The 12,067-nt window shown below is 38.1% G+C and overlaps 1 protein-coding gene across 13 annotated transcripts in view; it reads left to right on the top strand.

Moving 5' to 3' along the window:
• Positions 1 to 12,067, top strand: part of MAP7 (microtubule associated protein 7) — a 208,133-nt gene that overhangs the window by 163,065 nt on the left and 33,001 nt on the right. For 9 of the 13 annotated variants that reach the window (XM_009452071.5, XM_016956361.4, XM_009452067.5 and 6 more), the window contains 2 exons: positions 4,002 to 4,112; positions 9,918 to 10,031. In XM_009452071.5, the coding sequence (XP_009450346.4) occupies positions 4,002 to 4,112; positions 9,918 to 10,031 (225 nt within the window). The remainder of the gene's footprint in view (positions 1 to 4,001; positions 4,113 to 9,917; positions 10,032 to 12,067) is intronic. The other 4 variants (XM_016956367.4, XM_016956364.4, XM_016956363.4 and 1 more) reach the window with 1 other exon arrangement.

Below are 12,067 nucleotides of genomic sequence, written 5' to 3'. Positions count from 1 at the left end.
GAATCTGATAACCTTTTTTTTTTAAATTTACTTTGAAAAATCATTGTTTTACATTCTGTCTCCAGGTGGTTTTGTTGAATCATCATTCTCCTCTCTCGATTTAGCAGGCCTGGACCACCACTTCATAACTTTTGGTGGTACTAGAAAAGCTGGTACAGACATCCCTGTGATTGCCAATTGCCTGACCTGTAGCTAGCACCTCAGACCTAGGGCCGATGCATCAATAGCTGAAGCATCACCACCTTAGTCATCAACGCATGCTTAATATCCTAGCGCATAGACGTAGATCTGGGATTGGAACAGTGTTTCTTAAGTGTGATAATATGACTCAGGTGACTTAAAGGTGTTGAAATAAAGTAATTACATGTGGAATGTTTGCTTTCCCTTTAAACAATCATTTTGGTTTTCTATTTATGTTTTTTATTTCTTTTTTCAATATCAGGATTAAACCTTTAAAAAATGTTTTTTAGCTAAAAACATTACCCGGAATCAAAGTACTTCCAGTTTAGCTTTTTTCCCCGTCAATCATTACTGCTGTTGCCACTTTTAGTTTTAAGCTAAATAACTGTGGACCTCTTTTTGTTTGCTTATTCTGTTCTCTTTCATTGTTAACATTCTATAGATCTCTTATAACTGCTTTATTAAAATTAAAAATCTAGGATCAGGTGCAGTACCTCACACCTGTAATCCTAGTGCTTTGGGAGGCCAAGGCAGGAGGATCCCTTGAGGCCAGGAGTTCAAGACCAGCCTGGGCAACATAGACCCCATCTCTACAAAAAATTCTTTTAAAAAATTAGACAGGCATGGTGGCATGTTCCTGTAATCCCACCTACTTAGGAGGCTGAGGCAGGAGGATCACTTGAGGCCAGGAATTTGAGGATACCGTGAGCTAAGAGTCTGCCTTTGCACTCCAGCCTAGAGGACAGAGTGAGAACCTGATTCAGAAATGTAATTTAAAAAATTAAAAATTTGTTTAAGTCCAAGGAATATCACCACCACTTACTTTCTTATGACAGTGAACCAAATATGAAAGCACTTCTGTTTTCTTGGTTGTTCATGACTCAGCAGTAGTTGGTGGGATACATATTAAATCTGTTATACAGATCATTTACATATGAGATTTTGTTGATGGGATATTTTTTATATACCTTTCATACAGTAAACCTGGCAGGGTATATATTTTTATAATCATATTTTTGTTTTACCTGACTTCCTGCTTTACATGTATATGGCAGATATATACTGTTAGATCATCAGACATTTTTGAGGAGATGTTAAGCTGCTTAGCTTAATTTTTTGCCTCCACACTCAAAGCTTAATATATGACATTTATTTCTGCCACTCAGAACAAGAGAAACCAGTGTTGCATTCACAAGCTGTTGGGTAAAATTCATTTTAATATGGGTTGTGAATTATAATAAATTGTTCCTATACTGGAACAGAGAAGTTTGCCAGAAAATAAATGGGATTTGCCAAGTTCTCAAAGACCAGAAAATGATTTGCTATGATCTTGAGAACAGCAACCAGGTCTTATTCATTTTGAATACCCTTTACTTCACAACAATACCTGATGTATGATGGGTACTCTATCATGATTTGCTGACCAACAAACACATCATAGAAACTGTCTACATTAAAATTCCTGTCTTGGCCAGCTGCTGGCCATCGACTAGCACTGGTCTGTAAAACTTGATACGATCAGCAGGGTGCGGTGGCTCACACCTGTAATCCCAGCACTTTGGGAGGCTGAGGCGGGTGGATTACCTGAGGTCAGGAGTTTGAGACCAGCCTGGTCAACATGGTGAAATCCTATCTCTACTAAAAATACAAAAATTAGCCGGCTATGGTGGCACATGCCTGTAATCCCAGCTATTCAGGAGGTTGAGGCAGGAAAATTGCTTGAGCCCAGGAGATGGAGGTTGCAGTGAGCTGAGATTGTGCCACTGCACTCCAGCCTGGCTGGCAGAATGAGACTGTGTCTCAAAAATAAAACAAAAACTTGATACATTCAAAACTTATTCTTTTGTGTGTTTGTTTTGTTCAGTGAGAAAAATAAATGAATAAAAACCGTCTTATATATTAAGTAATAAACAAATTCATGGTGTGCCTCCATAATTTTAACAATTTGTGGCAGATTTAGATGCTTTACTACTAATGATATTTTTTAGGATGCAAGGATCCACTGTAGCTCATTTTTTCCACTTACTCTGAAGCAGAATTAAATGTTTTTAATAACCTGTTGAGAATCTGCCTGAGGATAGGCCTGCATGTGGACACAATTTTCCCCCAACTAAAGCATAACATATAAAGCAATATCAGAAAATGTACTGCTATAAAATCACCTGGAAATGACTTTCATATTCCTCTTCCTACCCTGTACCTCACATGTCATCACTAGGATGTTCCTTTTGATGTTTGACCCTAAATCCTTTCTTTATGTTTGGATTGCCCTAAGAGTCCATCAGCTAAGTATAAATGTGAGGCACAGAAGTGGTTTTTTTTTTTAATAATAAAATTGCTTCAACCATTAAAATGAATCCCAGCTGAAGATAGAAATGACTGATGTTAATCAAAGACTTGCTTATTACCAGTGTACTATAAATGGTAGTCAAAAATACACAGGGAAAAGTTTGCAGCAATTTTTTCTTACTGCCAAGGTTAGACCAACAGGTACTGAGTTTTGGAAGCATCTCCCACAAGGGTATTTTTGTTTTAGTTTTAGAAGCAGGTAACAACAGAAAAATAAAACAAAATACAGCAAAAACCCCTTTCACTTTGGCTACTGTAGATCAGAACATCCACCTGCCTCCTGGATAAATAAGGAATAAGACTTTTTAGACTTTCATTACATGCAGTGTTATTTGAGGAACACCGTTTATCCTAATGAGCATGATTATAACCTGGGTCCACTATACCAACAGCAGGCTGCTAATTCTTGCCTTTTATATGCTTATTTCCCTTCTGATTTGAACCTAAGAATTCTAAAATTATGCCAGGCACAGTGGCTCATGCCTGTAATCCCAACACTTTGGGAAGTCAAGGTGGAGTATCACTTGAGGCCAGGAATTTGAGACCAGCCTGGGCAACATAATGAGAACCCCACCTCTACAAAAAAATTAAAATATTAGCTGGGCGTAGTGATGCCTGCCTAGAGTCTTAGCTACTTGGGAGGCTGAGGTGGGAGGATCACTTGAGCCCAGGAGATCGAGGCTGCAGTGAGCTATGATCATGCCAGCCTGGCCAACAGAGCAATACCCTGTCTCCCAAAAAAAAAAAAAAAGAAATTTTAAAATTACTTGACTATAGGATGAACAATGCTATTGTTCATGAATGTGTGTGCTAATTCTACATTTGTAGCCACACTAACTCATAAGCACAGAGCTGTGGTTCTTAGTAGATTTTTAATAAAGGAACGTTTCTTAAAAATCCTTTCCACACTTAGAATGTTTCTTTTACTTTTTCTTTTTTTTTTTTAAACAACAACAACAACAACAACAACGAGCCTTCTTCTATAATGAACTTTAATGCCCTGGGTAAAATGACTCTGTAAACAAAGTTATCAGCAATTGCACAGAACCTGGTGTTCTTTTTATCCCGGTGTTTGCGTTCTATGTTACCAGCATGTTACCACTCCATTGTTCCTTCTTTTGGAGATTTCAAAGGCATTCGCTTTTATGGTCCTCTTTTGCTTCATAGTGTGCCTCCACTATTTTAGAAGCCCTTCACTGGCCTTCCTTTTGTCTTCATCCACTTGTATCCTTGAATTTCCATGGCTGACAAGCTGGTGAAATAAATATTTATTTTATCCTTTAAGAGAAATGAATTTTATTTCTAAGCCTTTAAGTTACCTTTAAAATGTCCACTTAGAAAACTGTGTTATTATGACAGATCTAGAAATAGAGCAGAAAGCATCCAATCCTAGTTTTTCCTTCCATCAGTGAACTAGGAAATTGCAATCCTGCATGTTGGCTGTCAATTAGCATTATCTCCATTTGTTTTAGATCCAGACAGGCGGTCAGTTTCCACCATGAATCTTTCGAAATATGTTGATCCCGTCATTAGCAAGCGGCTCTCCTCTTCATCTGCAACTTTACTAAATTCTCCAGATAGAGGTACAGTCCAAAGGAAAACGAAAAAGTGTCTGTTATTTACTTAATGCTTTTTTTTCTGGATGTTTACAGATAAAAATAAGCATCTGAAGTCGCTTTCCCTACGTTTCTTAAATAGGAAGAAAAAAACTTCAGAGTAAAAAAGCAATAAACGGCTGAGCAGCATTTTCCTTGCGACAAGAACATTTCTCATTTTAGAACTTGGCTGAGTGATTGCATTTAGCAGTGACGAAAGCGGTGCTTCTCTCAACTTTTTAGTAAATGAGTTTACAGCTCCAGAAATCACCCACTTATCCACCAAAATGCAAATAATCTTTGTTATGAACATTTCTTTTACTTCAATCATACTGTCTTTGGCTTTTCATCTATCTGTACTTTGGGAATTCCAGGCTCTGACTTTCTTTAAAAACTTTTTAAATGATTCATATTGGTAGATTTTATTTTGCCAATTTACTTCTCATTTAACCAAATTATTTCTTACTGCATTTCTTATGTGTGCTGTTGGTTTTTTGGTGTCCATTCATTAACTCTTGAGGGATCTGGCCTAACTTCAAGAAATCATCATAATTACAGCCTCCTGAAACATTTAATATTCATAGTCCTTTATTAACATCTTGTTTGAATTTTGAGTTTTATTCATCCCATGGATTTACAGTACATGAATGTTGAGTTATTTATAAAGCGAAAGTTTTGTTTTACATAGATCATAGAATGAAAAAAATCAAGCTTTTAAGATAAGCTGCTTGTTTTTACATAACTAAGATGATTTTAAATAAAACCAAAGAATTGTTGTGCAATATGAAGCCCATACTCTTTAAAAGTAAAAAATTGTGGTTACTTTGAGTGCTTTATTAAGAAACTGATTGGGAAAGTTTCAGTGTTTATAATCTTTAAAAAATGTAATGTGTGCATGTTCTGTATGTGTGTATGTATATTTATATATTTTGTATTGTATAAAAGTTATGGTGTCATTGTAATGTACAATATTCTATGACTGTTGGCGTTATTTTATAACTAATCTCTTAAAATAGTAAATGTTTGAACAACTTTCCATTCTTGTCTTTTAGCCAAAACTATTTCCTTTTGTTTTTTTAACCTAATTTGCCTAAACCATCAATATTAGACTTGTAGTCAAATTAGGGGCCTTTCATAAATATTATGAATTTAAATTTCTTTCATAAATATTCTTTATTTTCAAACCTATTCCCTAAATATAAGACAAAATATAGCATGTGAATGTTACTCTTACAGTTGTCTATTCATCTTTTCTTTGCAGTTGGTCACTTAGCACTTTAGTTTCATACTTTTGTGAACCTGGATCTGAGACAAACTACAATTAGTATTTTACACTTCTTTAAAACTTTATTATCTTCTACAATCCCATAGCTGAAATTAGGGTAAGGGTGGGAGTAGGGAGGTAGACAGCAAACTTGGCAATATCCTGTCCATGCTGTGGAATGACATTGAATTGTCTGTATCAATTAGAAAGATGTATTCTAGACTCTCTGCACGATAGACCTTCTTAAGGCAGTAGAATCTTGGAACTGAGAAAGATCTACTGGATAGATCACCTACTCTAGTTGGGGTGATAGAGTCCCTAAGAGGTTGCGAGCCTCTCTTTAATGTCCTACAGGCTAATTATTGCAGAAGGGTGCCTCCTCACCCGTGTGACTGCCACACTGCATCCTCAGTTCTCACCTTCATGGGTGTCCTTTCTTAGATTGATTCTGACTCCATGCATTCTCTCTCTCTCTCTCTCTCTCTCTCTGTGTGTGTGTGTGTGTGTGTGTGTGTGTAAGGTTAGAAGTGGTAAGGAGTAGAGAATTAGGACATAGGACATCAGCGTTAAGGGAAGTTCAATAACCAGTTCATAGGTGGGGCCAGAAAACTGCCCTGTGAATCATGGTAGAGGCTCAGAAAATAGAATACTAAGCAGAAATAATAGGACAAGAGGGAGAACGCTAGATTTGAGAGTTCTGCTTCTCTTCCTCCTTACCAAAGAACTGTCAATCAGTTCCTGGTCTAGCAGGCCAGGTCAGCCTGAAGGGGCTCCCATATATTGTCTAGGAAGGAATTTTTTTCTTTTTAACTTAAGCAAAGCCCTCAGTAGAACGCTGAAAGGCTTAGGCCTTTTATTATAGTGAGAATTTTAAAACTTCTTCTGAATTTAAATTTCTCTAATTTAGAAATTTAAGGCCAGGCACAGTGGCTCACATCTGTATTTCCAGCACTTTGGGAGGCCAAAGTGGGTGAATCATTTGAGCCCCAGGAGTTTGAGACCAGCCTGGGCACCATGGCGAAACCCCATCTCTACTAAAAATACAAAAATTAGCCAAGCGTGATGGTGTGCACCTGTGGTCCTAGTTACTCGGGGGCTGAGGCAGGGGGATCACCTAAGCCTTGGGAGGTCAAGACTGTGGTGAGCTATGATTGTACCACTGTACTCCAGCCTGGGCAATAGAGTGAGATCGTATCTCAAAAAGAAAATAATTAAAAGTAAATAAAAGAAATTTAAGTAATTCCATTAGTTCTTTCCTGCTATTTTTAAAAGTTAGTTATACTTTATTATCTCATTAGAAAGCATTCTTACCAGATTGTTAAATTAGAGGACCTTATAGACAAATGGGTCAAGCAGGTATATACATCATTATTAGATTGTTTGAGCTTTCTCAGTCCTAAGGCATAGGCCTTAAAGCTGAGATTAAATTGAGGCTCCGATACCATCAGGGCTCATGTTCTGCTGTAATATATCCAAAGAGCTCTACTAGTTATTAAAAATACTGAAATATTTCCATATCACTTTTCCAAGATGTGCTTCCCCAGGCCCTCCAAAGCCAAGGGAAGCCAGTCATTAGTGTAGTGTCTGTGCCTTGTCAGTTTTTAAATATTTTAATTATTACACCTGAATATAGTGTTAACATGGACTGATAAGATTACTTTGGTTAAAGGAAACCTCTGATTATGAAAGGTTTCTGTAATTGCTGGAACAGAATGTTGCCACTGGAAATTTTTACATTAAAAGTATATATTATTATCTTTAAGCTATCTGCTTAACCAACTTTTTCTCAAGAAAGAATATTAGGAAGTTGGAAAAGAGTAAGAAAAATTGCCTACTCTTTGCTTAAAATCCATCAATACATTTTTTCCCCAGAATATTCATCATAAGACTCAGAGGTAGACCTCGAAATAAATTCTGCTCACAGACTTGTTCTGTCTTACCTGAGCAGTGTTGTTTGTTCTTGTTTTAATTAGAATTAATTGCCAACACTTAAAATATAGAATACTTCAAATACTTCATGTAACATTTCAGTTTTCTACTTCTAAAGAAAAAATCAGGACCTGGCAACATGTGTCTAATTTCTTCCTGGCACCTATTACCTGAAATGGAATAGTGATGTCACGCTTATGGGAGGAAGTGGTAAGGCAGGTATCCATAAAGTTTGTTTAGCCCCGATCATTTATTTATGTTAACTTGCATGGCCCCCAGAGGCCTTTGAGTTTGCCTCTCTTCATCTGGGTGGTCTATAATGGAAATTGTCAATATCTCAATTTTAAGTGCTTAAATAGGATCGATGCCATAGCGTTGTTCCATGAGAGTTAATATCTCTCCCTTCGGTTTGGTAATCTTAAAATCAGGCCCCTCTAGGGGAAAAAAACAAACTAACAAAACAAAAAACAACAACAACAACAATGCACCAATTCTGCTTTATTAACCTTTACTAAAAAGTTATCTTACGGACGCTCTGTCTCCATCTTGGTCAAGGCATAGTTATGAATGTGGTGGAAGTGGAAACGTGTTTCTCCTAGCAATATGTTTAGTTCAGAGTATCAGGAGATATAAAACAGATCTCTCTGGATTTGCTTTACACACAGGTTACAACGGGTTTTTAATCATTTGAGATAAATTTTTTGGTCGATGCCTTCAGACTCATGGAAATAAAGTAACTGAACTTCTTAATGGAGAAAGGAGACTTATCTTTTCCATGACAACCCATCTCTGCAGTTGGAAGCCACAGTCATCGTACAGTTTTTCTAAGAAAAGGAAGAGTTTAACTTTCTTCCCTTTCTCATCTCTTGAAAATAGTTCTGTTGAAGATTTTCAGTTAGTCCTAATCACCTTTTCCCCACTGATTTTACCCTGTACATGTATTCTAATTTTAGATTGTATTCTATTCTGTTGTTACACTCACACTGCCGCACATAGCTTATGATAGTACTTAGCCCGTGGTGCTTTCTAATTGTAACTATTGCAGTAGTTTTTATAACATCTTTTTAATTAATATCTTAATGTCAAATAATATTTAATTTAACCATGAAGACTCTTCTAGTAAACAGACTCTAACAAACAATTCACTAATTCTTAAATTCACCAGAGCCTGATCAAAATAGCTACTCTTTTAAATTAGTCACATAGTTAAGGTACTTATTGGAAGTTGATACTTCATTCCAAATGGAAGCAACTATTTTTAAGACAATGTTTAGCAGTATATGGCTTTTATTAATTAAAACTAATTTCCTAGCATTTAAATGCCATTCACTTAAAATATGATATATATAAGATAGTTATATAGAACACTGCTCCAGAGGCAAAGGAGACTTTGCCACCTGCTGTTTGTGGAGTGGAACAGAAGCAGCCTTTTCAGGTGTAGACAGTTTTAAAGACTTTTAATCCAGTCACAGTGGCATGAACCTGTAAACCCAGCTACTTGGGAGGCTGAGGAAGGATTGCTTGAGCCCAGGAGTTCAAAATCAGCCTGAGCAACATGGCAAGATCCCTGTCTTAAACAAAAACACAAACAAAACTTTTAAAAGTGACAGGAATGTGTTCTAAAATAAAGATATGTAATCACTTCAGTGATATTTGTAGAATTTTGCAAGCTTTACTGATATTTTTGGAAAATAGCTCCTATCTTTTCATGAGCCATCACTGGAATCTAACCATATAAGCAAAGTAATTAATTTATAATTGGCATACATTTCCTGACTATGGCCTTGCTAAGCTCCAATATAATTTGGGACCATACATCATTGCGTTATTTTAAATTTGTTTTCTAGACTTCTTAGGCATCCACTAGCAATCTCTAGGATTATGTTTATATTGGATTTTGGCTTTTCTGTTTAATTTTATCTTGCTTCAGCCTTAGCCTTGTCCTTGGCCAAATTTTTTATATTGTTGCCAAAAAGGGACCTGAAAGAACCTGGCTTGCCAAGTAAAAAGGTCAAAAGGATTCCCATACAGAACTTTGCACGAATCTTCTTTCATTTTATTATATCTAATTCCCACACACATACTCCCATTGCCCAAGTAGCAATTCATGGAGATCTAGCATAATTTATTGGGTCCCCTTTCTGTCTTTTATTAACCTGCCAGTGCCTCTATTGGGGTTTATTATTCAAGGTACTTAGGAAGCCTTTTGACTAAGGTGTGTGCCATCAGTCTACTGCCCATCCCAATGCCCATCAGATACTACCACTCTGGAGTTATAGATATACACCAAAACAATAGCTGAAGTGGTATTTTTTGTTTATTGCTAGTTGACTAGTAAAAGAGGGTGGTTAGCAAAATTTGCATCTGTAAAACTAATTTAGAGCTTGCTACAAACTTAACATCTTGAAGAAAAGCAGCCTGGTGGAATAACTGCTCCCTCTGGACAGGGGTCCCGTTGCCCTGACTCTTGGCCAACCATCCTCCCTGCAGAGCCTGGTCCTGTGAAGGCCCAGCGTATGGAAGCAATAGGTACGATGTATTATGCCCTCTTGACTCTGAAAAGAATGCTTCTAACATCTTGCTTATGTGGTGACGTTTAGCTCGCCGCCTGCAGCTCAGCCCATGGGAGAGCAGCGTTGTTAACAGACTCCTGACGCCCACACATTCGTTCCTGGCCAGAAGTAAAAGCACAGCTGCCTTGTCTGGAGAAGCAGGTAAAACTGTCCAGGTGGAACTTTCCCCATGAGGTCAAGTCCTCCCTTTGAAGCATATTCGTCTAATCACATCTCACTTTTTCCTAAAATGCGCTTCTCTCTTCCCCCGGTGGAAATGTCTGTCGGTGTTGGTTTCATACCCCTGGCATTGTTTCCTCTGGGCATCTGCCTTAGCATCTTATCTGGACACCAGACGCCAGGCAGGCTGATGAAGCCTCTCCCCGGGCTCCGATGGCTTCAGAGGCTTCTGTCTGTTCATAACATTACCCGAAGAAAGTATTCCTTCCCTGCCTTTCCTTCTGCCTCTGTCTCTGAGCAGATAATCCAAGGTAGAAATAATTTAACATTTAATGCTAATGTATGGACTTGGGAATAAAATCAAAGCGCAAGTCTGTTATTTCAGCATATAGTTTCATAATGTGGCTGTGGCATAACTACTTCTTCTCCCTGTGCCATTCTTTTATATGTAATCTAGGAATTGTACCCTTCCAGAACTCTCAGAGTTGTGGAGTAGGCTAATTGTAATATGCTTATTTGTTACATTCTTTGAAATTATATGAAACATGCTTAGTACCAGTTATGATGATTGGTTATAACTCCTACTTTTTGAAATGCAAAACATACCTGAATTAGCCAGTTAATTTAATGAGAAGTTAGTGTGGAGCCTACATCTAGTCAGTAAGCCTACATCTAGTCGGTAAGCCTACATCCAGTTGGTAAGAAAGGCTTTGGGTAACGGATCTCTCCTGGTGAGTTGATTTAGGTTTTCCCAAATATCTTTGGGGACAATTGGTGTATTTATATAAACAGTCTACTAGCCCTCATCTTTGGCACTTTAAAAGTGCTTTGCCTTTGCAAGCCTCTCCATGTTCATTAGCCTGCTTTTAAGTAATAATTATTGGTGGTTTTATGGTGTCTTTCATCTGCAGTGCCCAATGAGCGAATAAATCTCAGTCCTAAATCTCATAGTACCCCTGGGAGACAGTCACGAAGGCAAGCGTGGGCATTCCCACAACCTTCTTATGAAAACCAAGTGCAGCGACAATAAGTGACTTACACCAAAGCCACTTAGAAAATGGGCAGACAGGATCATAAATGTGCTTTCCCCTCCATCCTCAATGCCCTGAATGATGCTTTATGTGCAATTGTGCAGTCAACTAGCTGAACCACAGTGTTCTGTGTTCTCGGTAAAGTCACACTCCTGTCAGAGCCATCACATTGCATCTGAGGTTTTCCTGGAGGAGGAGAAAGTACAGCTTATTTCAATATTTTTTCTATGCCTATGAATTTCACACTTTTCTACAAGTCATGAGTTTTTCTTTAGCTAATTGAAAAGCTTTTAAACCACTTTTCAGGCCAGGCGTGGTGGCTCACGCCTGTAATCCCAGCACTTTGGGAGGCCGAGGTGGGCAGATCACGAGGTCAGGAAATCGAGACCATCCTGGCTAACACGGTGAAACCCCATCTCTACTAAAAATACAAAAAATTAGCCGGGCGTGGTGGCGGGCGCCTGTAGTCCCAGCTACTGCGGAGGCTGAGGCAGGAGAATGGCATGAACCCGGGAGGCGGAGCTTGCAGTGAGCCGAGATCACACCACTGCACTCCAGCCTGGGGGATAGAGCGAGACTCCGTCTCAAAAAAAAAAACTGCTTTTCAGTCCCATTTTCTAGCATTTAGCTGGTTTATGGCTGTCATGCTTCTGAATCTCCCCTTGTATGCTGTGTTGTGCTAAAGGACTGCCTCACAGCTGGGAAATTGTCTTTACTATTTTTGTCATCACTAACTCTTGTCACTTCTTTCACTCTCCCTCTAGTCTTTTCCAATACTGTTTCCTCATTTTCCACCCATTCTACTTGCCCATCTTCTCCCCTTCTTTGTTGTTATGTTCAACCAAGGTGCTTTTTTATCTGCAAACCGGCTCTTTATTTTAACACATTTCCACTCTCCTTTTCACAAGTTGATATGTTTCTGTAATTTATTTTAGTGTGAAAGAGTGCATAGCCTTTACTTGAGCTGCCTGTTTTGTCAATACATTG

The sequence above is a fragment of the Pan troglodytes genome, chromosome 5 (assembly GCF_028858775.2).
Source record: "Pan troglodytes isolate AG18354 chromosome 5, NHGRI_mPanTro3-v2.0_pri, whole genome shotgun sequence".
Classification (NCBI taxonomy): domain Eukaryota; kingdom Metazoa; phylum Chordata; class Mammalia; order Primates; family Hominidae; genus Pan; species Pan troglodytes.
Note: the sequence above shows the minus strand (reverse complement) of the source record. Positions and strands in the feature narration are given on the sequence as shown.